The sequence below is a fragment of the Mesitornis unicolor genome, unplaced genomic scaffold, assembly GCF_000695765.1.
Source record: "Mesitornis unicolor isolate BGI_N332 unplaced genomic scaffold, ASM69576v1 scaffold15434, whole genome shotgun sequence".
Taxonomy (NCBI): domain Eukaryota; kingdom Metazoa; phylum Chordata; class Aves; order Mesitornithiformes; family Mesitornithidae; genus Mesitornis; species Mesitornis unicolor.
Genome location: NW_010179551.1, coordinates 17,048 through 37,975, shown reverse-complemented (window position 1 = coordinate 37,975; position 20,928 = coordinate 17,048). Strand labels below are relative to the sequence as shown.

Below are 20,928 nucleotides of genomic sequence, written 5' to 3'. Positions count from 1 at the left end.
TACCCATTTAGATCTGTTTATTGCCAGCAATATCTATAGTGTCCTGAATACTAAAAAAATTCTCTCCATGCATTCAGGTTTTATAGAAGAAAAAAAATAAAAGCTTGCAACAGTATACATAAATATGTCAGAGGCAGATCCCTCTCCTAGGTTTCACCCAGTAGGGCACTGCTGGGAGCAAGCAGCAAGAGCTGATCCCTCAGCAGACACCACAGGTGAAACTGCACAGCTGAAGCACAAGAACCACCATGAGCTGTTGAGGCAGTCTGCGCCCTACACTCAAGCTATCCATAGCTTGCACCGGTCTAGTATTGCCATAGTTTGACTTACAACCCCATAGGTCTCTCCAAGGCTGCTATATCTCTTTCCAGAGTCTCTAATTTTGTTTAGGCTCTGTTGTGACAAAGAAAATGCTATAACCTTTTAAGTACAGAGTAGAGACTGCACACCACTATGTTTCAACCCAATCAGGGTGGAGAGGGTGATAACTGTGCAGTGAAAAAAGATATGGCATTTTCTCATTCTGCTATTTCACTAGGTCAGGCCTGGTCAGCTGTGCACACTCACCACTTCAGCCTGTCATCCCCACAAGGCATTACTTTCCTCCTGAGGAAACAGAGCCAGAGGCTACACAGCTACGAAGCACAGGCATTTCTGTTTGTTTCTGCAAGTTTTTGTATGTGTTCATTGCCAAGTGTTTTTCACATTAGTAAGAGTCCATCTTGGGACAAAATCTCATCATACAGCTGAATTATCCCAACAGTTCACTGTGAAGGGAGAAGTTTCCCTTGCCCTCCTTTTTCCCCCACAGCAGCTCTGTCCACCTGAGAGCACCCCAGAGCCATCACCACCCCACCATCACCACCCTCTCTTCTCTAATGAACGCTGACGCCTGTGTGCTGAGACATGGGAGAACGACATACAGCAGCATTGGGCTGCCACATCAGCTTCACCCATGACAATCTAAACCCTCAGTGAGGAAAGCACAAGGCTCCTTACACTGCAGAACTCATCCCTACCACATGCAGTAGCAAACACTGGCCATGAATATTAACAGTAAATTTCAAATTGAGATCCAAAAATGCTTCCAGCTACCTAAGCCCTGAGAGTGACTGTTCTGGATGCAAAGTCCCATCAACAGCTGGCAGTGCTAAAGGAGTGTTTCTTATAAGAAAACCACTAATGACATGAACCCATATGAAAATAGATACAAGGAAGAGGAGAGGGTTACTCGTAGCAGATACAAATTTAAGTCATTAGCTGTAAAAATAACTTCACATTTCCTTGTGAAATATCAAGACAGATGCTGCAAAGAAACTAGGGAACTTGAGTTCAAAGTGACAAGTAGACCTGGGAAGGAAGGAGAGTGAAAAGAAAAAAAAAAATCTGAAAGAAAATTAAGTGATAATAGTAATAGAAAAGGCTGGATTTGTAGGCTAGTTGTTATTCCTATTGTGCTAGAAGCCAGCAGGTAGACAAGTTGTAACAGACCAAGGAGAAACCTTGACTAAAGTAAAAGTTTGACACTCAGATGTTTCCTGAGATGGAGATCTAGCCTTCCAGCAATGAAAGTGAAGACCTGCTCTCTCAAATGTAAGGCTGTACCCCATACCCTTCCTCTTGCCAGTGATTCTCCTCTGACCCCTTGATCAGACTAGTCAGCTCACTAAACCACTAGAAAACTAACTCAGCAAAAGCACTATGAGTTTCCTGCCAGCATAGCAAGCTGACTCAGCTGCCCAAAGGCAATCTCTTACAACTACATGTTGGAGGCAACAAGAGTCTGCAGAGCAGAACAGTCCTCTCTGGCAGCAGCAAGACACTTGCCATCTTAAATATGTGAGGGGGGAACCATTTTTACCAGTGGAAAGAGGAAGAAAGAGCAAAGGAGAGAACATTTGCTGCAGCAAATGGGACAACATAGCATATAGGAAGTAAAAATGGTTTATTTTTATAACAGCTTCCCTAGGACAAGATGATTGGCAGCTAGCTGTCCTATGACTGCCAAATACGTAACCATCACCAAATAGGTAACCATCAGGGCCATGCTGTGATAGTGAGGGGACAGTGCAGCAACAAAGCCCAGGGAAGTGTTTTATGCTTGATTCCTGACCATATACTGAGTTACTCTATCCTAAAGATCCTATGGTTTGTCATCACACTGAGGTTTCCCAGCTTACGCTACTAATCAGAGTTCAAGTTTCCTTTTCTCTACAGAAATTCTTAGGAAAGTCATCCAACTAAAATTTAGGAATAAAACCACCATCAACAACAAAAGCAGAGCAGAAGCAAGACACTTACCAGTGGTGCTCAGGGCAATAAATTGAGTACAACAGGCATATTTGAAAATTCTGACCAGAGTGTAAAATAAGTTTTTACATTCGATAATAGCAGCACTTCAAGCTTCTGCAAAAGCACAAGGATATTGCACCTTTTTTCTTACTCAGTAATTATGAAAATACTGTTGAATATTTGTTTTGAGAATGAAGTGTACATAGCAGAGTACATTTGCACAGAGCTGATAAAATCCCCTTGCAGATCAGTGCTTCATCACAGGCTGTTGCTTCAAGAGATGAGTACTCTTGATCTATAGGTTACAGGAACTAAAGACAGATCAGAGTCCAGGTTATCTTATTGCCCTGTCTACAGTTACTATTGAAACATCAAGATGATATGCATCATTAACTCAGTAAGAGTCTAGCTGAATTTCTGCCATCTTAGCAACTTGAGTCACTTCACATGCACTAATGCTAAGAAAGGAACATGACCATGCAGCCAGGAACAAAATACTTTCTCCCCAGTTAGTCATATAAGCCTGACTCAACTTCTCACCAAATGACAGCCTTAGGTTTTAGAACCCAACCTCTACTTTCATTGAAGATGGTCACTGCAGTAACTCTGAGGAGACTGTCTTGATTGTTTCTAAACCCTTATTTGAATTAAACTTTTTACATTGCGCATTAGTTTCTTGTACTGGATGCTATAAGAGTCCAATATTAAGTTAATCCAAGTAATTCAAGAAGTTGAATTGAAAGTTGCAATGCTCAAGAACACAACAGGCTTGTTAAATACCTTTGAAGAGGTATTTAAGAGCCAGATACGAGTATGATTTCATTTACTTACCTTTTTGCTTCTTCTAAGTGGCACAGATACTCATAAGCAATGTTCTGACGCCTCCTTTCATCCATTTCTTCTGCTGAAAGCCTTTCATCATCCACAATAGCTGCAAACAGAAACCCATATAAAGTTACACGCAGGTCAGGGGTGATTCTTAGAGCAATTTTACTGAGTAAATAACTGCAGAATTAGGCAGTTTTTACTAAAATTACAACAGAAAAGAGTTAAATTAGTAATTTTTCCTTATAAAAGGGGCCTTTTATAGCATAGTGCAGAAAGATGTTTAGATCACCAGGAATATGCTGTTCTCTGTACAGTGAATTCCTCGAGTTTCACTTGTTCAAAACCAAGCATTTATTGCTCTTCTTCCTTCGCCTGATTTGAGGGCAGGATGGTGTACTCAGACACATGGTGCTGTGGCTGAGAGCCAGCAGAGTTTCAGTCTACTCCTCAGAGGAGCCCAAGGACTCCTCTGTGGAAGCTCAAAGCAAGCAGCAGATGAAGCAGCCCTGTGCTAAGCAGAGCCCCAGCAGAAGAGATGAGGACAGCAACACACTGTAAACACCTCAAGGACAACCTGGGAATCAGCAGCAGCTTCAGCAACCTGTCAGACTGCAACAGACTGAGCTGCTTCCCACTGATGGGGATGAGGCCTGTTATCAAATGAATAAGCTGTGGTATTCACACCCCTACTTACTGCAGCCATAACACCTCCCACAAAAGCACTTTCCCAACCTGTTAAGGATGACTCTGAGCACATCTCCAGCTGCAAACAAACTTGATTATTAATAACTACTACTCTGGGACTAGTCCTTTTTTCTTTCTAGGGCACAGAGGGCACATGTTAACAAATCTTCAACTCTTCCAAATGTTTCTAGCTATGAATCTGAAGGAACATACAGTAGTGCTGACTTCTGGCTGAGTTTCAAGCACTGCATGTGAGGTTTTTGGAAATAGTTTTCAGCATAAACCAGTTACCAAAATGACACCCTATTTATGCTAGCAGCTGCCAAAAGAGCTGGCCTGACCCTCCCCCATATTTTCTCAGCCATGTACTCGCATCACCTCTTGTGTCTGAGGTGACAATCCTGTGGCTGCATTACTGAACCAGAATAAGGGGCAGCCCTCACCAAAGAGCAACAGTTACAAATAGACCCTCTTCTAAGAAGGTCAGGTCCCTGATCTGAGCCACTGCACACCTGCGGGCACACTGACACAGGCACAAGGGTGGGGATGGAAACACAGGGCTGGGCCAGCCACTTTCTGCAGCAACCCATGAGTCGGTTAGCTGAGAACATCAAGATACATCCTCAGTAAAAAACCACAGGCCCCTCTTCTCCTCAAATGCACTGTGAGTTGCTTTTTCGTCACACAGATTGAGCAAGTTTTCAACATTCACCCAATGCAGCTGCCTCATGTAGTAGGTAAACATCTTCTGGTGGCTGATACAGGCAACTCAAATAAAAGGCACTATAATAAAGCAAGAATCTGGACTTTACAAGTACATTGAAGGCTGGACCTCAAAAGCTCTTCCCCCCATCCAAAAAAAAAAAAGCCCAAACAAAAAAAACCCCAAATACCCCACAGAAATGATCACACATGCACTTATTGAGGACACAAGAAATTACACTACTTGCCCACATTTTGGGCTGATGCTGCCACACATTTGTTATTGAATCATCTAGCTGCTCTAAGCTTTGTAGTTTCAGTTTTAACTACCAAGCACTGGTATCTCTCATCTTCCTTTGCTTTTAAGATGGCTTTTCCTTATTACCCTGAAGTTTCATACACTGATAAGATGAATACATATCTTGCTCCAAGTCTCTTTAAAGTCTGTTAGGTCCAATAGCTGTGACTCTAAAATGAGTTCTCAGATACTGTAATCCAGTCATCGCTTGCTGTGAACCAAAACATTAGTTTGGAGGCAAACATGAGAGGCAGGTGGTAAAATACTCAGCCTGGCAAACTGGCTGTGGAGGATGCCCTGCTGCTCTTGCCCATGCCGCAGTCAGCATATTCAGGACAGACTGCTCCCACTCTCTGACAGAGTTCCTCTGCTGCAGAGGGGTCCTAGCTTCTCAGTGCAAGGGAGAACTGTTGATGAGCCATCACACTGAAATTTAGTATATCACATTATTACTTGTGACATTGAGCTCTAGGGCCACTTTTCAAACATCGTAGCTCTCCCTCAACTGTAAGAGCCCCACAGATGAAGACAAGTATAGTTGGAGGAGCCCAGCTGACCATCCTAGTGGGTTATGGCCCTGTTAGCCAGGATGGGACAGCCAATACCAGACCAAGCCTTTGTCCCTCATGACACAGCTCCTATAGCCTGCTTGTCTTAGCTCCATAAACAGCCATTTACTGCTGCCCTCCAAACACAACTTACTGCAGCTATAAGCAAGGCAGCAAAAGAGGCAGCTTGTCTGAAAGTAGGAGTAAGAAAACCACAAAACCCATTTGATAAGTATCAGCCTAAGAATTCACCTGAATAACACTAATGCTTTACAATCTAGTCTTGGATCTACACATCCACAGGTCCCTCCCATCCTCAATAAGGACATTGCAGATCCAGTAGCCCTTGCCAGCCTCAAATCCCTCATGAAAATTATTTGCAAACATTGGTTCAGAGGGTGGATTAATGCACCAACAGATATCTTGGGATTGTAATAGTTGTTCTGCTTAGGAAATCCTCCAATGAGGGAAAAGAGCAAGAGCTGAGAACAAGTAACTTGTGGACACTGAAAAGTGGAGAACTTGGATCCTTTCTAGAAGGGATAGTGTATCAGCAGCTCACAGGTAAGATATTACGTTTCTTTCCTGCCAGGGCCAAAGCAGCTGTTTCTGGGCTGAATATCTGAGCACTGAAAAGGCAAAGCACAGGGAGTGCCAACACCTACAGTGCTTATATGCCGGGAGGAGTCTCTTGCAACACAGGCTTCTGATAAGACTGATTACACACTTTCCCCTCTAACACATGCTGGTTTCAAGGCAACAATGCTATCACATCGAACAAGCAGTTAGAGACACTTCTAGAAACAGCAAAGACAACTCGTAGGATAGAGGTGGCCCCAGGACTGCGATACAGAGCAAACTACTTTGAAGACTTGGGTTCTAAAAGTCTAGTCTGCTAAAACACCTGGCAAAGGCTTCAGTCTTCAACAAAAGCCCTGCATATAGCTTTCCACAACTTCAGACCCATGAGCGCATCCAGCAATCCTGCCACACCAACTTCAACACACAAATGAGCTTGATTTGAAGACAGAAAGCTCAGTCTTCCTAACAGGGCAAGCATTAGTCAAAAGACTGGAAGATTGATAAAAGAATAAACACGTTTCTGCTGTATCAGTAAATTCTTGATAGCAGTCAACTTGCAAGGGAAGAGATTGCTGTGATAAAAGATGTTACAAGGCAGAGTAAGCAGAGCTGGTCTTCACCTGAGGACCTCGAGCCCACTGGTAAGGCCAAGCAGGATCCAGGCAGACACAAAATGCTGCAGCTGAAGAGATCCAAATGCCACAGAACAGGGCACATGCACACTACATAGAAGCTATACAGGAAAAAAGGCACCTAAAACAACAGGTGATGATTCAATTAACCAATTTTGTGACTTGTTTAGAATGAAGTAGAAAAAAACCACAAAATATACCCTCCTAGATGGAATGTTAAGAGTATGTCTGGGCTACTGACAAGCACTAATAAAAATCCCAGTGTAGCTAGCCTAAAGGCTCTCGATTTCAATTTGTTTTAGATGTTGGCCCCTTGTTAGCCAACAGCCAATAAATATAAAACACGTGTACTGAGACATCAAGTTACCTCAATATAGGTATTCCTTCATGGAAAAAACACCAAAGAAAGAACATGTAGGAAACACTGCATGGAACAGTGATCAGTACTAAAGCTTAAATTTACACACTTAATTTTGAATAAGCATGACAACAGACATATTCTGGCACTCAGTGTGATGCAACAGTTGTTTAAGTTAATTCTTCCCTCAATTGATTCCATGGAAATAAAGTCACATTCTACTAGCAACTTCTTACATATCCTCAATTCCACAGATTTCTCACAAAAATAAGTCTGCTTACCAGGGAGTGTCCATACATTAAGAGATTTGTACACCTTCCATGAGTTGACGTAGCACACTTACATCCATCCTCATTTTTGTCTGAAACATCTGCCCTGTTTACCACCATCGTGGAAGAAGCAGAAGAACAGGCAAGGCAGTAGCTAGGACCAGTGGATGTTTGACATTTGGTTATGACTTGCAAAATCTTTCTGATGCACCCTGATCCTCCAAGACAGCCACTCGAGCTGTTGGCAAATACGTAGAGCTCTGTCAGCTGCTTGACCACAGGGCTGCCAGTGCAACCCAAGGCGCTCCATGTGCCTAACAGTCAAGATGGCACAAGCAGCATTTACTGAGTCTGACTCAGCACTAGTAGACAACATAAAAGCCTCTCAACCTTTGGGATTTGAGTAAGTCTTCAAAAACAGGGCCACCACTCCTCAAGCTGCAACATAATTACTGCCCAGGTGTGTAAGAGCCACTGGAGCCATGACCTTACTAACAGTGTCTGGAAAGAGATTCAAAACTTCGGGTTCACGTAAGATATGCTCAGTTTACACAAGACTTTTAAGAATAAGTGCTGACTGTGTAAATGTTGCCCAAGTTCAGAGTTAACCCTCTTATCACAACCATGGCAAAGATTTGGGAGGTCCCAGGGTCACAAAGAATCCACATCAACACTGAATTTAATGGATCTCTCCCATTAGTATGTTTATACTTGAGATGACATTGAGTAAGAGGTGTTTTACAGGTCTAATTAGCAAGAGTTTTCAAATGAGCCCATGGATCAATGGATTGTATTTTTAAATGAAGCTAAATTTGGAGCTTCTATAATACATAACCAAAGAACATGCAAGGAAAATTAACAGTTGTTTTAATTTCTGACTGCAAATTTATGGAACACTTTACAAGGCAAAACTCCAAGTTATTCAGGGATAACATTTCCCTAAACAGTTTGTTATCTTAATAAACTGAGGCTGAAAAAAAAACCCCAACAGTAACAAAAAACCCCTGCAAAAACTACAGCAGCATTTAAGGCTTCATCTGCAATAGCTTAAGAATGTGGCTGCTTCTAGCAGGCAGACCCTTTAATAAGGCATTTGCCACAGACATACCAAAAGATTTCTTATACTAGAGGCAGCAAAGAAAGGAACAGAGGCTTTTATTTCCCAGGGCAAATCCCCCTCAATTTCCTGCCACCAAAAACTTTTTCCCATGGAAAGTGAGAGGTGAGCAAGGAGGAGGGCAGCTCTTTTGGCACCACAACAGGGAAGCTCAATAACACAGGACACAGAGGACAGAGAGAACAAAATCCTCTTATAGTAACAGGAAAGAATTGGTAAAGTCAGGACTGAGGGAGAAGAAAAGAGATACATGAATGAACACTAAAATGCCGGAATAAATGTTTTTCACTGTAGTATTTGAATTAAACATTAGCTAATCCACAATTGGCTATCCCATCTGTGTGCTATCCTGGCCAAACAGTAGGCAAGGCATTGCTCCAGTCCACTGGTGAGAAATTCTGCAAATTCTGTGTATCCCTGCCACGCATCTTCCTGCCTCCTCCACCCAAGCCTATTACCACATGCCCAGTATTAGCACATTGAAAAGCATCCTGACTGACACTCTGCTGGCCATAGCCAGTCTCAGTGAAAGCTGAGCCCAGTACAATAGGCTCTAGGCAGCATCCCATTTATGTCTGCCTGTACCACAACAACAAGCTGCAAACACAAAACATTTGCCATCACACTACAGTGCTGTAGTTTCAAGAAAAACGTAGTTGCATTTTAGATGGTCAAGGTGACTTAAAACCTTGGGTTATATGAGAGCACATAACCATTTTGCTATAGTGTGAAAGAGCCCAATAGATTCAGTGACATATTTTATTCCTAGTATCATCTTTACTTTCTGGTACCCAGCACCCCAGGAGTGCCTGCCCAAGGCAGTTCAGCTCCATGGCCACTCCTATGTTGGCAGTTCAGGTGCTGCTACTGCACCAATGCAGCACCAGCCAAACCTTGTAACTAGAGCAGGTCTGAGCTGGTAATGCTCTGAGCCAGGCTTGCTGCTACCTGAGCTGCCCTCACTGCAGTTGGGCAGGAGCTTACAGCACTGCCAAGCAGCTGGAAAACATGTGGACAGGATATAGATAGCAGAAAAAACACTGCTCAAAGCTAGAGGCAGATGTTCCCTCCAGAACTTCAGCTCCCAATATTGTCTCACAGGTATCTAATGCAACAATTTATTAAATATGCAAAAGAAAATGCTGACTCTAACTCACCCAATTCACATAGATAATTCAATAGGCTACTAGGAAAAAATGGCTTTTCAGCACCAAACAACTATTACAGGTGTTCCGTTATTAAAGTATTTAGTACTTACAGCTCTATTGTTATGCTGGAAGACATTTCTTTGGATCAAAAAAATAAGGCTCTAATCAAAATAGCTTTCAAGACTTCCTCTGTCGAAGAGCCCTGTCACAAGCGGCTAGCACATGTCCTACAACAATAAAACCAGATAATCTGATATCCAATGACAAGACAAGGGGCAGTAGGTGCAAGCTGGAGCATAGAAGGTTCCATGTGAACATAAGGAAAAACTTTTTCACTGTGAAGGTTACAGAGCACTGGACCAGGCTGCCCAGAGAGGTTGTGGAGTCTCCTTCTCTGGAGACATTCAAAACCTGCCTGGACACGTTCCTGTATGACCTAGTCTAGGTGATCCTGCTCTGGCAGGGGGGTTGGACTGGATGATCTTTTGAGGTCTCTTCCGACTCATAACATTCTGTGATCTGAGCCCTTTTCTATGGTTCCAGTTAAGGGAATTCAGTCCATTCCCTGAATGTTTGTTCCAATAAAGGGTTCTGGACAAAGGCAAACACTGCAAGCACTCAAAACCCTACAACAGCTGTGAACTTTGAGGGCAGATTCACTGGAGATGGCACACTAATAACCTTTATTAAATTATGAGGCTCTTCAATATGGCATTTTCCAAGTCTTTCAAACACTGAACTACTTTGCCTTTCCCTTAAAAATGTCTATGTCTCTCCTAATTGAATTATTGTTGTTACATTGTCCAAAGAAAGCAGGCTCAGATGTTCATACAGAAACACACAAGTATTTTCTGGCCAGCAGACATTATCTGCTCTTGTAAGGATCACATTGGATCTATAGAGGCACTGTTCTGGACCAGATCTCACTGCCAGACACAGCACTAACAGGGAAAACAAACAAACACCATTAGCATAGGAGAGTTGACAACAGAAGTCAAATAAAAAGACATCCTGATACAAAATTTAAAACATATGCTAAACCAGTCTTTCTCTTGAGATTTCTCAGAGTCTCAACCCTGTGCATTCACACTCTTAAGTCCTCCTCCCCTCATTTCCTTGAAAAAGGCCTTATTTCAGTCTTATGTATCTAGTGTCACAAGTCCAACCACAGAGACTGAGCATTATTACAATACATAGACCTTAGGACTATCAAACCAAGGGGATGGTGATTCAACAGCAACCACAGCCCATGGTTGTTGACTCAAGTGCTTGATTTCAGTCTGTCAAGTGCTGACACTGGCAGAAGGCTGTAAGACTCCTCAGACATGTCTCAAGATACTTGAATTCCCACAATGTTTAGGAGTCTCATTTAACCACACAAGCAAGACAGCTTTGGCATTCAGCAAGAGACCACATGCGCTGCAAGAATATTTAGCAATCATTTTTCTGCTTATGGGTACATATATCCTTTACTCTATTTTTAAATATCAGGCTTTCTGCAGTACCATCAAGGGAGACTTCAGTAGAAGCAATACATTAAAAGACAATAAGTACTCCTGACATTATCTTATTGTATAATGATACCAAAGCACAGCCACCTCTTTGCTAGTAGAGTCATTTAACCTTATGCAGAAAAATAGCATGGCTCATTTTATCTTAAGTATAATTGTTCTGTATGTTTGGAAGAACAAGGAGACAGAGTAATGGAGTCAAAGCAAGTGTATGAAAATCCAACTCCAAACAATTTCAGTTAGCGTCAGGTGTTCCCACCTACAATTACAAATACAAAATGCAATTTATCAGCCTATTGCCCAACCACTTCCACGTAGTCCAGCAGTCTTACTGTTTCCAGCAATACTTCATGTAACTCGTTAATAAAATTCTGTTTATATTTGCCTACTTTGCTAGCTAGTCATCTCAAGGCACAACAGGTTTCCCCAAGATTGAAGTGCACCTTTAAAATTCTAGCTCCTTTTTATCAACTACCCAGTTGACCTTAAAGTGTTTGCTAATAAACCCTCAACCTGTGTTTCTGAAAAAATTGCAAGCCTAAGGAAGCACTAAGACTGGTGGATCCTGAAGAAGTAACAAACACCAATTACAAGTTATTTCTTTCTCTTACAGACCATCTTATGTCCATTTGCCTAGTCCAAAATCCATTAACATGGCCAAGTTTTAAGGCTACTTGGAAAAGGCTACACTGGTAAGTAGTTGGTCTTATTGGAGAGTCTGCTTAGTTTCCACACAATTACAGCAAGAATTATATCTTTCATGTGGGCTTTAAAAAAACCCCAATTTTTCTGAAAAGGCTGGTTGGTCATATTAGCACATCACCAGATGCTTGAGGCATTCATTTTTTTTGCAGGAATTTCCAACAGGCTTTGCTCCTCCAGAGGTTAATTCATGAGGAAACAAATAGTAAAGCAAGAAAAGTTCCTCTGTCAGCTTTATATGTTCACTGCTTTCTTAAATAAAGAACTTGTAATTTGAATTCCATGTATTTTGGCATATTAACCATTTGCTCCATTCATTTGACTGGAATTACTTTAACCTGTTTGCTTTTTATTAGCAATACACATGAACAATCTTCAAAAAAAGAGCCAACATCTTATCATATGGATACCATTTCCTTACTTTTTACCTACTATGTCCTCAGTTCAACTTCACACAAGCAGAATGTAAATGAAATAATGAAAACAATAGTTTAATAGTGCCAGGCTAGTAAAATACAGTACCCAACTATGAAAGGCATAGAAAAAAGTTAGCGTCTGCAGCACACTTCAGTATCAACCCTATAATTTGGTTTAATGAGAAGAAAAATGCTATGTCTTTTGCCTACAGTTGCCATAAAATATATTTAAAGCATTAGAAATTTTATATTCCATTTTCCTCTGAAAAGAATTGCAGGTATATCAATACGTCAAATGCATACGCACAACTACATAAAAGAAGGGATGCCTTGCAGAGGGTAAAATACTTTGAAGTTTACCCAAAAAGAGTGAAAAGCTCCTCTGAAAGGCATTGATCCTTACAAAAGGAGCTGGAAGCACAAGAAGTTAACTGCAAAAGGAGTTGTGCCTGCAGCCTTCTGCTGAATCCCAAAGGCAACTTTCATTATATGCAGTCACACCACCACTGCTGGTGGCCACAGCCCCACCCATAGCCATTTGTGGATCAAATATGGGGCAGAAAGCCACTGCTGAAGCAGAGTGGAAGAACAGGAAAGAGACTGAAGACCACAGGGAGGAAGGGCAGGGCGCAGACTGAACTCAACGCAGTGGCAGCAGAAACCCCAAATTCAGGTTTGTCTGCCCTTCCTAGTTTGCACACATTGGTGTTGACCCATGGCTCTATTGTGCTCCTAATGTTGCCAGTTTAGATGCTTTGCTGTGCAAACAGTAGCCAAGATCACCCTAATTAAGTTGTTTGAGACACCTTAGCCAACACGAAAGACTGTAATAAAGCATGAGGCTTACTGTGGCAAAGGGGGACTCAAGAGACTGAAGAAGTTAAGCATGTCTGACAAGAGACATCTGACTGATGCTTCACCAGAAGGCAGACTAGTTGAAGTCTACAAGGAAGAGCACTGGGAAGTGCAAGTGGAAGAACACTAAGGTTTTTGGTCACTGTTGTTATTCTTCAGTAGAAATTCAAAAGATAACTCCCTCCAAATGCTGCATGGGCTTCTTGGCTAGATCAGAACTTTCCCAATTTCTTTTTCAAACTTGAAAGTGTCAAAAACCTCATCTGCATTACAGTCAGAGACCAGAACAGTGATTTATACATAAACTTGTAGTAAACTCCTACTACCTAGAGACTAGTTAGGGAGAGGCTACTCTTGGCTGTGAGAACAGAGGAAGATAAGAACAGGAACAGCGAAAGTGAGAAAGAGGGGAAGGGAAGAGACTCTCACCTCCTGAAAAAAGTTCAGCACTATATTTTCTCTGGGACAGAATAGTTGCCAAATGGATTCAATATTCAGATCACTGAGAGGCTGACATCAAAAGTCTTCCTACCAGCAAACTCACAGTACAGTAACCAGCTGGGAGAAATATGGTAAGGTGTATCTTAAAGAACAGAAAAGGAGGATGACAAGCAGGAAGGCTGGAATGAAAGACAAAAAGAACCCGAAGAGAAATCTTTACCTGAGTATCACTGAGTAACCCAGACAAGAGCTACATCTCAGGATTTGAACCCTAAGACTCAGGAGGATTGAAACACCTGTCTAGGAAAAGCCATAAGCAAGAACATCACCTAAGCACTGAATAAATTTGAAATCACCATGAGAAAGACTGCAGTGTAGAACCCCTCAGCCCTGACATCTGGTCATAATTCTTCCCTTGACAACTTCTCTTGATCCTTCCCAGTCAGTCTGTGGCAAAGTCATCCTTCTACCAAGGTCCAAACAATCATCTGCGCTGTCGCCATACTCTGAAAGGAGCTTCAGAAAAACCTGAAATGCTGGCACACATTTTTTATTTAAGACACAAACATAGGCATGTTAATAAAAGAAAAATATACATGTCATGAAGTTTACAGCCTTAAACTTGGAGAACAAATGTCCCTCAGACTGTCTTGCTTTTAGTTCCTAAATAATTATTACAGTCACAGTATCCTTTAAGTTTTTAATCCAGATTTTTTGATTCATGCTCACAATGCCTTTTTTCAATCTCAGTGGAGGGGATAAACAAAGTTTAAGGGGATAAAAAAACATTATGGATAATAAAGCTGAAAATTTATTGTGCACCTACAGATTCAAAGAATGAGATTGAACACTTTTAATACAAAATATGGCTTAAAAAAATCACAAGAATGTAAAAAAATGCTGTACGATGCAGAACATCAACATACAGGTATGGTAAGTTTAGGTGATGAGCATGACCCCTGGCAGACACTAAAGAGAGCGATGGCAGTTTCTGCCCTCCCTTTAACATTTCCAGCTCCCCTGGAAAGGCAGTTGAACTGCTTGTGAAACAACTCCCAAAATCACTGTGTGCTCAGCAGTTGTTTCTGAAGCTGAGAGGACTCTGTACAAGCAGGAACCACAAAAAAAAACCACAAACGGTGGTGCATCATCAGACTCACAAGCTATGATCTCACCCTACAACCTCTTGGCTTTGCCAGCTGTACTGGTCCACACAGATGCAGAAAGACAAGGGCAGTAGAGATACAACTTTTTAGTTCCTGCTGCACAGGTGAGATGTTACATTATTGCAGGAAAAAAACCAAACTTAGTGTATCCTTGCAGGTAACCAGTTCAGGGGCAGTCGCATGTCAGCAATGACCTTGGTTATCACTTGAAGGCTGCTTCGCCTTCTCCACTCCAGAGTAGGCAAGCAAGTGCTTGCAGAGTTGTTAGAGCTGGCACTAATGGCTCCAGGGTAACCTCCTCCCAGTAACTCCCTGCTGGGTAACTTCAGGAGCACAACACACTAGCAGGCAGATGTTGCTTGTAGGGCAATTGCCCACACTGCTTCTGGACAGCTCCAGGCCTTATTGACATACATACCCAGTAACAAGAATTAATTTCTCATTCATTGTCAGGAGTTAGAACCATAGGAGAACAAAAGCACAAAAAGATTTAAGTCTCTAATCACAGACCTTTGAGCATGGTTTGAGAAGAGCAGACAAAAACTTCACCCTTCCACTCAGTACATCCAATACCTAAATATGGAAAGTCAAAACTGGTCTGAGCGGCAATGACATATCTACCATTGTACATATTACTGCAAAATCATCAGATATGGAATGAATCAGATGTTCCTTCTAGGCTATCAATACACCTATTACTTCCATTTCCAGAACAAGTCCTTGACAGCTGCACTCACAAGATAAATTTTCACCCAAACCATACACTCACAAGTTTGCAAGTATAACTGTATCTGTTCTACTAAATTCGTATTTCCCCTAAGTTGACACAAAACTTGGTCAATCTCATCTTGAAGAACTTCATTTTTCAGGTTACTTCCTTGTTTCTACTCCATAACCCACTCCAAAAAGTATTTAAGTTTGGATTAATGCAGCAAGTACCAATCGCAGGACAGCCTCCTTGCTGCCTTGAATCTATTTTCAATAATGAAAGCACTACAATGACAATGTTAAATATCAGTCATGAATAAAATACCAGGGTCATATCAGAAGCATTGTGTAAACACATCAAAACAAGCATTCTGCTTGCAATAGCAATACCAAAACCACTAAAATAAAGGAAGCATAACTAGCTTTCGATCACTGTTATGGCAACTACAGCACAAGCAACGCACATAAACTTCGCATCAATTTAAGCTTTGTATTTGCAAGTTTTGAAGCCTCCACCCTACAAGAAAACTCACATCCTCAAGGGCTGAGCACTGACTTTTATAATCTTTTATGTAGCTGCAGTCTGTTTCCTTTGTTGAAGCACTACCTCAAAGATCAAAACTTCTGCTAGATCTTATGATGTTTCTTCCTCCCAGCTTTACCCACATTCTATGATAAGCCTCTTTATAATACGCCATTTACAGCTGCTACAGGGAGCAGAGAAGTCTGAAAAAATAGCTATTCCATCAGCAATATCTTGCCCAGGTGAGTCTGTCATTCCTGTTCTATATGGGAACTATTTATATAGAGATCCAGTGTCATAGCCTTGTTCAGCAGCAGCATTTCTGCTCTTCCTGGCCTGCACGCTAAAGGTTGTCAAGACTGAGCACAAGTAAAATAGTTCTACCTAATTAATAACAGTTCATGTAAACTTCCAAGAAAGTCTGTGCTTTATAACTTGATCAGATACAAAGTTGCATCTCAAATATGCCCAAGATAGTGCAGACCAATTCTGCTACTGCTATTGGAGCCCAAAAATCTCAACTGCTCATTTCTTTATCCTTTTGAGGAGTCCAGATAGGCTTGTCAATGGACAAGCATTTGCAGCCTGGACAGAAGCAGCCTACCAGTCAGCACACTCCTGCCATAGTTTTAAGAAAAGAGGATACAGATGAATGTTACAGAAATCCATCTCTTTTTATCAGAAGCCTCTGTAAACAGAATATATTAAAAAAAAAAGAGGGAAACTACGAAGTGATATTGCCATGGTTCAGTGTTATAGGAAACATCAGCCATTTTTTGACTGTTACTACCTACAGTACTAAGAAATTTGATTAATTTTTTTCTAAAATAACTCATTAGTGATATCTTCAGCTAAATCATGTGGTCTTACTTCTTGTGATCTATATGAATATAGAAACCGGAGAACAAAGAAAGAGCTCGCATGGCATGTGATAAAAGCTGTATATTTTCTGGGGCATTCTAACCCCTTTGTAATGATCTAACCCCTTTGGTGATGTAAATTCAAAGCAGCAGGCAGTCATGTCCAATCCTTGCAGGTCAGCTGTTTACCCACCTTCGGTAGTCTGCCACTATGCAACTTCAAATACCAAACCAAGGCTGGTTCATATCCCAGCCTCCAATAAATCACAGTGAAGAAATCTGTGCACTGCTGTGGTCTGAAAAGAAGTATACAAAACAACTTCTGAGCTTAGATGTAGTGACATCACATTTACTGTGTGCCTGGTTTTGTAAAAACAGCTGACCATTTTTCCTTGGTAAAAGCTGTGCCCCAGATTTGTCTAAACATAATCCCTGCTCTCCCCAGGACTCCTTTTCAGTTACACCACCACATATCCGTGCTGATGTTTCAGTGTATTATTTATTCTGCTATACTCTATCAAGAGCATATGGAATTTAGGAGTTGTTTACCACTGAACAGAGGACAGACAGCTATTGATTGGGTAAATTGGTTGGTCTCAAAAAACTGAAAATCCCAGAAATAAGCAACACAAGTCACATCTTATCCCTACAGTTTTGAGTCCCTGCAAGCTAAGAGTAATTTCACTAGCAGAAAAGAGCTGGAAAAGCATCTTGAATCTTACTTTATGCAGAAAAAGCATTTATTTTTCTTTGTCAAGTAGTCTAGTATTTAGAAGGTTTCTAACAATTTTCTTACCACTGCAGCATTGCCTGGTGAACACTGCCGTGCCTTTACTGACATGGCTTTATGTAACTACAGTGCTAGAGATGAAAATCCCTCAAAAGACATTTCAGTAATTCAAAACTCCCTGGGCAGCAGGGGAGCAGAGAGCCACAGCAGCCGCAGTGGCAGCAGCACCGCAGCAGAGGCACTAGGGGCCGACCATGGTGATGCACGACACTCCTGCCTGTGTGCTCCAGTCCATGCTTGTATACCACCTGCACATTTTGCTGCCCCACAACACACACACTTCCCAGATCTCTGTGTGCAGCAGGAACACAATCAACTTGACCCGCTGTTCCCTCAACTGCTTGTGCTCATCTCTGCTCCAGCTACTTCTTCATGTTGGCAAACCTGCCTGTGGGTTTGTGCTGTGAGCCAGATCAAGGACATAATCCAGCCAAAAATAATCCCATGGAAGGAGTCAAGGCTGCTTCTTCCACCAGCAGAGCTGACTGAGAGCACACATACGAAATCACAGCTTCAGGATGCAGTTCCAGAACAGTTTAAACACATTTAAATTCTGGCTGTCTCAGTTCCACCTGGCCAGAAAGTCCCCCCTGCCTCAGGCCAGCAGGCACAGCTGTGAGTTCTGCAGCCAGCCCCTGCAGAGGCCTGAAGTGACTGCAAATCCAGCACTGTAAATCAGCTCTGCAAGGAGAGATTAGCTTCCTGACTGATTAGGTCTCTGTGCCATCATATGAGCGTTGGTAATATATGAAGACCACAGCAGCTCCTGGCACAGGAGCTGAAGACACCTCAGCAAGTTCAGGCTGCTGAAACCTCACCAGCTGCAACAGTCAGCAGCAAGGCAGGAGGTGGGAGCCCAATGTAATGAACATTAGTTAATTATATAATATTAATTAACAGTAACATTAAAGCTTGCAGGTTCTTTAATGAAAAAAGATAACCGTAGATACAGGATCCTGGTTTTGGCAAAACAAGCCTGTATCCTTGTTTAGTTTTCAATTTTTTTACCTTTCTAATCACTTTAACCAGACTATTAGGCACAAATATCCCCTGTACTTACCTATGATGCCCCAAAACACTCCAGTCTCATCTGGCCACCTACAGTTCAACATTACAATCCTGTGAAAAAGTGGTTGCCATAATGAAGCACACTTCTATACTGAGTTTGGGCATTTCCCATTTCAACTGTCCATGAATTAACCTATGCTATGCTCCTAGAAGCTGTGAGGCTCAGATCCTGCAAATACAACCAGTATACTGAGCTGCTTTACAAATCAAGCACAAGTGCAGGAGGACACTCATAAATTTTCAGGAGAAAAAGCCAGTAGAGGATGGCTAGCATGCATGACTACATATCTCCCACCAGGCTTTGCAGCCTGGTAAGAATTGGTTTAAACACTTTGCTAGATGCCATGAGAGTTTTTACTGCACCTTGAAAGCAGCAGGTCAGAGTCCACAGGGAAGGAGTGGCAGAGACCACATCCTTCATCACAACACTTTAGCTGAAGCCACAGACTGCTTAGCTTGATACACCCAAGCCAAGAGAAGCACCAAGGATGATGACAGTAGTTTCTGCCAGTTTCAGAGCCTGGCTAGCAGGCAGGGCAGGCATCACACCTTGAGGCAGCAGATCCTTGGGGGCTGGCAGCAGTTTGCCAGTCGTGAGTCAAAGCTGTAAGATGCTCCTTGAATCTGACTCCTGGAGAGTTTATACCTGGCTGACCTCTCAACTTGGGCAATAAGTGACAATAAAGAACTGACATAACTCCTCCAGGCAAGTGTTTCTTGGTAGTGCATATTCATTTGAACAAAACAGTAATTTAACACTGAAATCATCCATCAGCACAGGTTCTTAATGGCTGCTTATTTGCACATTTCAAAAGGTATTTAGAAGCCTTGTACAGTTCGTATGATTCATTATCTCCTTCAATGAGTAGCAGGGAAGTTGATGTCCAAACCAAAGCATTCCTTCTCTCTGCTCCAAAGACCTCCATGCCAGGGCCATGGTCCAATCACCTCCCTCTCCTGTCACATGGCCCACCCTGACACCCTACCAAGGCCCTTGGCCATCACACAACACCCTGCAGGCTTTGCCTGCCTCACCAGCACCATGGACCAGAGTACCCTTGGCCGGTCCCAAAACACCACTGGAGCAGTACTGGAGCAAGGTGTTGGTCGTCAGCACAGTACTGGCCCTGTGTCAGGTGCTCAGCAGCCCCCTTCGCCCCCTGGCGGTGAAGATAGGGTAGTGCATGTCCTGCAGACCTCTGCAAAACCTAACTGGTGTCAGGCTAAAGAGGATATCGTTGTTTTCTGAAGGTGAAAAAGAGCCAAGGTGCAGAAAGTGCTGACCCACTAATGAGCCATGCAGGGCCCAGTTCGTGTCCCAGCCCATCTCAAGGATCAGCAAATGATGTGCCTGCAGCAGGCACTCCTCCCTGCTTGCATCCCCTCCCTAAGGTGAGGGCCTCTGCCCATCTCCATCATGCTTTCCCAGCCAGGGTGGACACCCCTTCCCCCAGTCCAGCACCTGTGCTTTCATTCAACAACATGTGGCAGTTCAAGGATACCTGTTCCAAAAAAACACTGAAATGCCCTGAACAAGTGAAGCAAACACAGCAGGTTAATCATTTCCTGCAAGGAGCAGAGCACAGGAGAGCACACTTGCTTATCATTCCACTGAAATATGACCCACCAGTCCTGCCTGTCACTGCCAGGCATTTTTTTTTCCACCTTACAGGTAAGATTATTGCTAGTAAATCATAGTCGGTTTGAACCAGCAACAGTATCAAGCAAATCTTGAGCTAGAACAACTATGTAACTGCAACACCATTTAAAAGAGGTGAGCTGCATATCTGCACATGTCCTATTCCCTGCCTTGAGTACGGGGCTTGATCTAGCACACTTGCATGTGCTATAAATCCCATTTCCAGTGCAATATTAATATTTCCTTTTTTGACAGGGTTCAAGTAGCTTTAAGCATGCTGTCCCATAGCTGCGTCCTTTCTTTACCAAGGGATTTCAGGGGAGATGAGCCTGCTTTGTACAAAAAGCACACAGAGAATCACTCCTACCAAGTGAATTATGTGCACTTGGTTAAACAAAGCAGTTAAACTTTTCAAGTTCTCATTCAGCAGTTTAATTATTAGCAACCTACAAAAGAGTGGAAGAGATAAACAGTGTATTTGGTTGCCAAATTACACCCATCAATAAAAAAGAAAAGTTCTCATAAGCCGCAAGTACTACAAGAAAGTATACACCCAAAAGAATATATATGCCTAAGATGCAGTTAAGCTTTTTCTTTTAGCTTTAAAATACCCATCTGTTTTCACTTAGAAAAATCCTATGGAACTTCTACCAAAAGATCTTCCCTCTGTCCCCCCGCATTTTCAATTAAAAAATAGCCATTTGTCTCTCTCTGCTTAATAGACATGCAGACAAATTTACAGTTTCTAAAGTTAAATGCTTTTTGAAAAGTCACTGGTTTGCAAGCTTTCA

The 20,928-nt window shown here is 42.2% G+C and overlaps 1 protein-coding gene across 1 annotated transcript in view; it reads right to left on the bottom strand.

The window, feature by feature from the left end:
- Positions 1-20,928, bottom strand: part of LOC104539334 (ras GTPase-activating-like protein IQGAP2) — a 64,824-nt gene that overhangs the window by 39,943 nt on the left and 3,953 nt on the right. Inside the window, exon 2 of the mRNA XM_010182830.1 lies at positions 3,124-3,223. Coding sequence (XP_010181132.1) covers positions 3,124-3,223 — 100 coding nt within the window. The remainder of the gene's footprint in view (positions 1-3,123; positions 3,224-20,928) is intronic.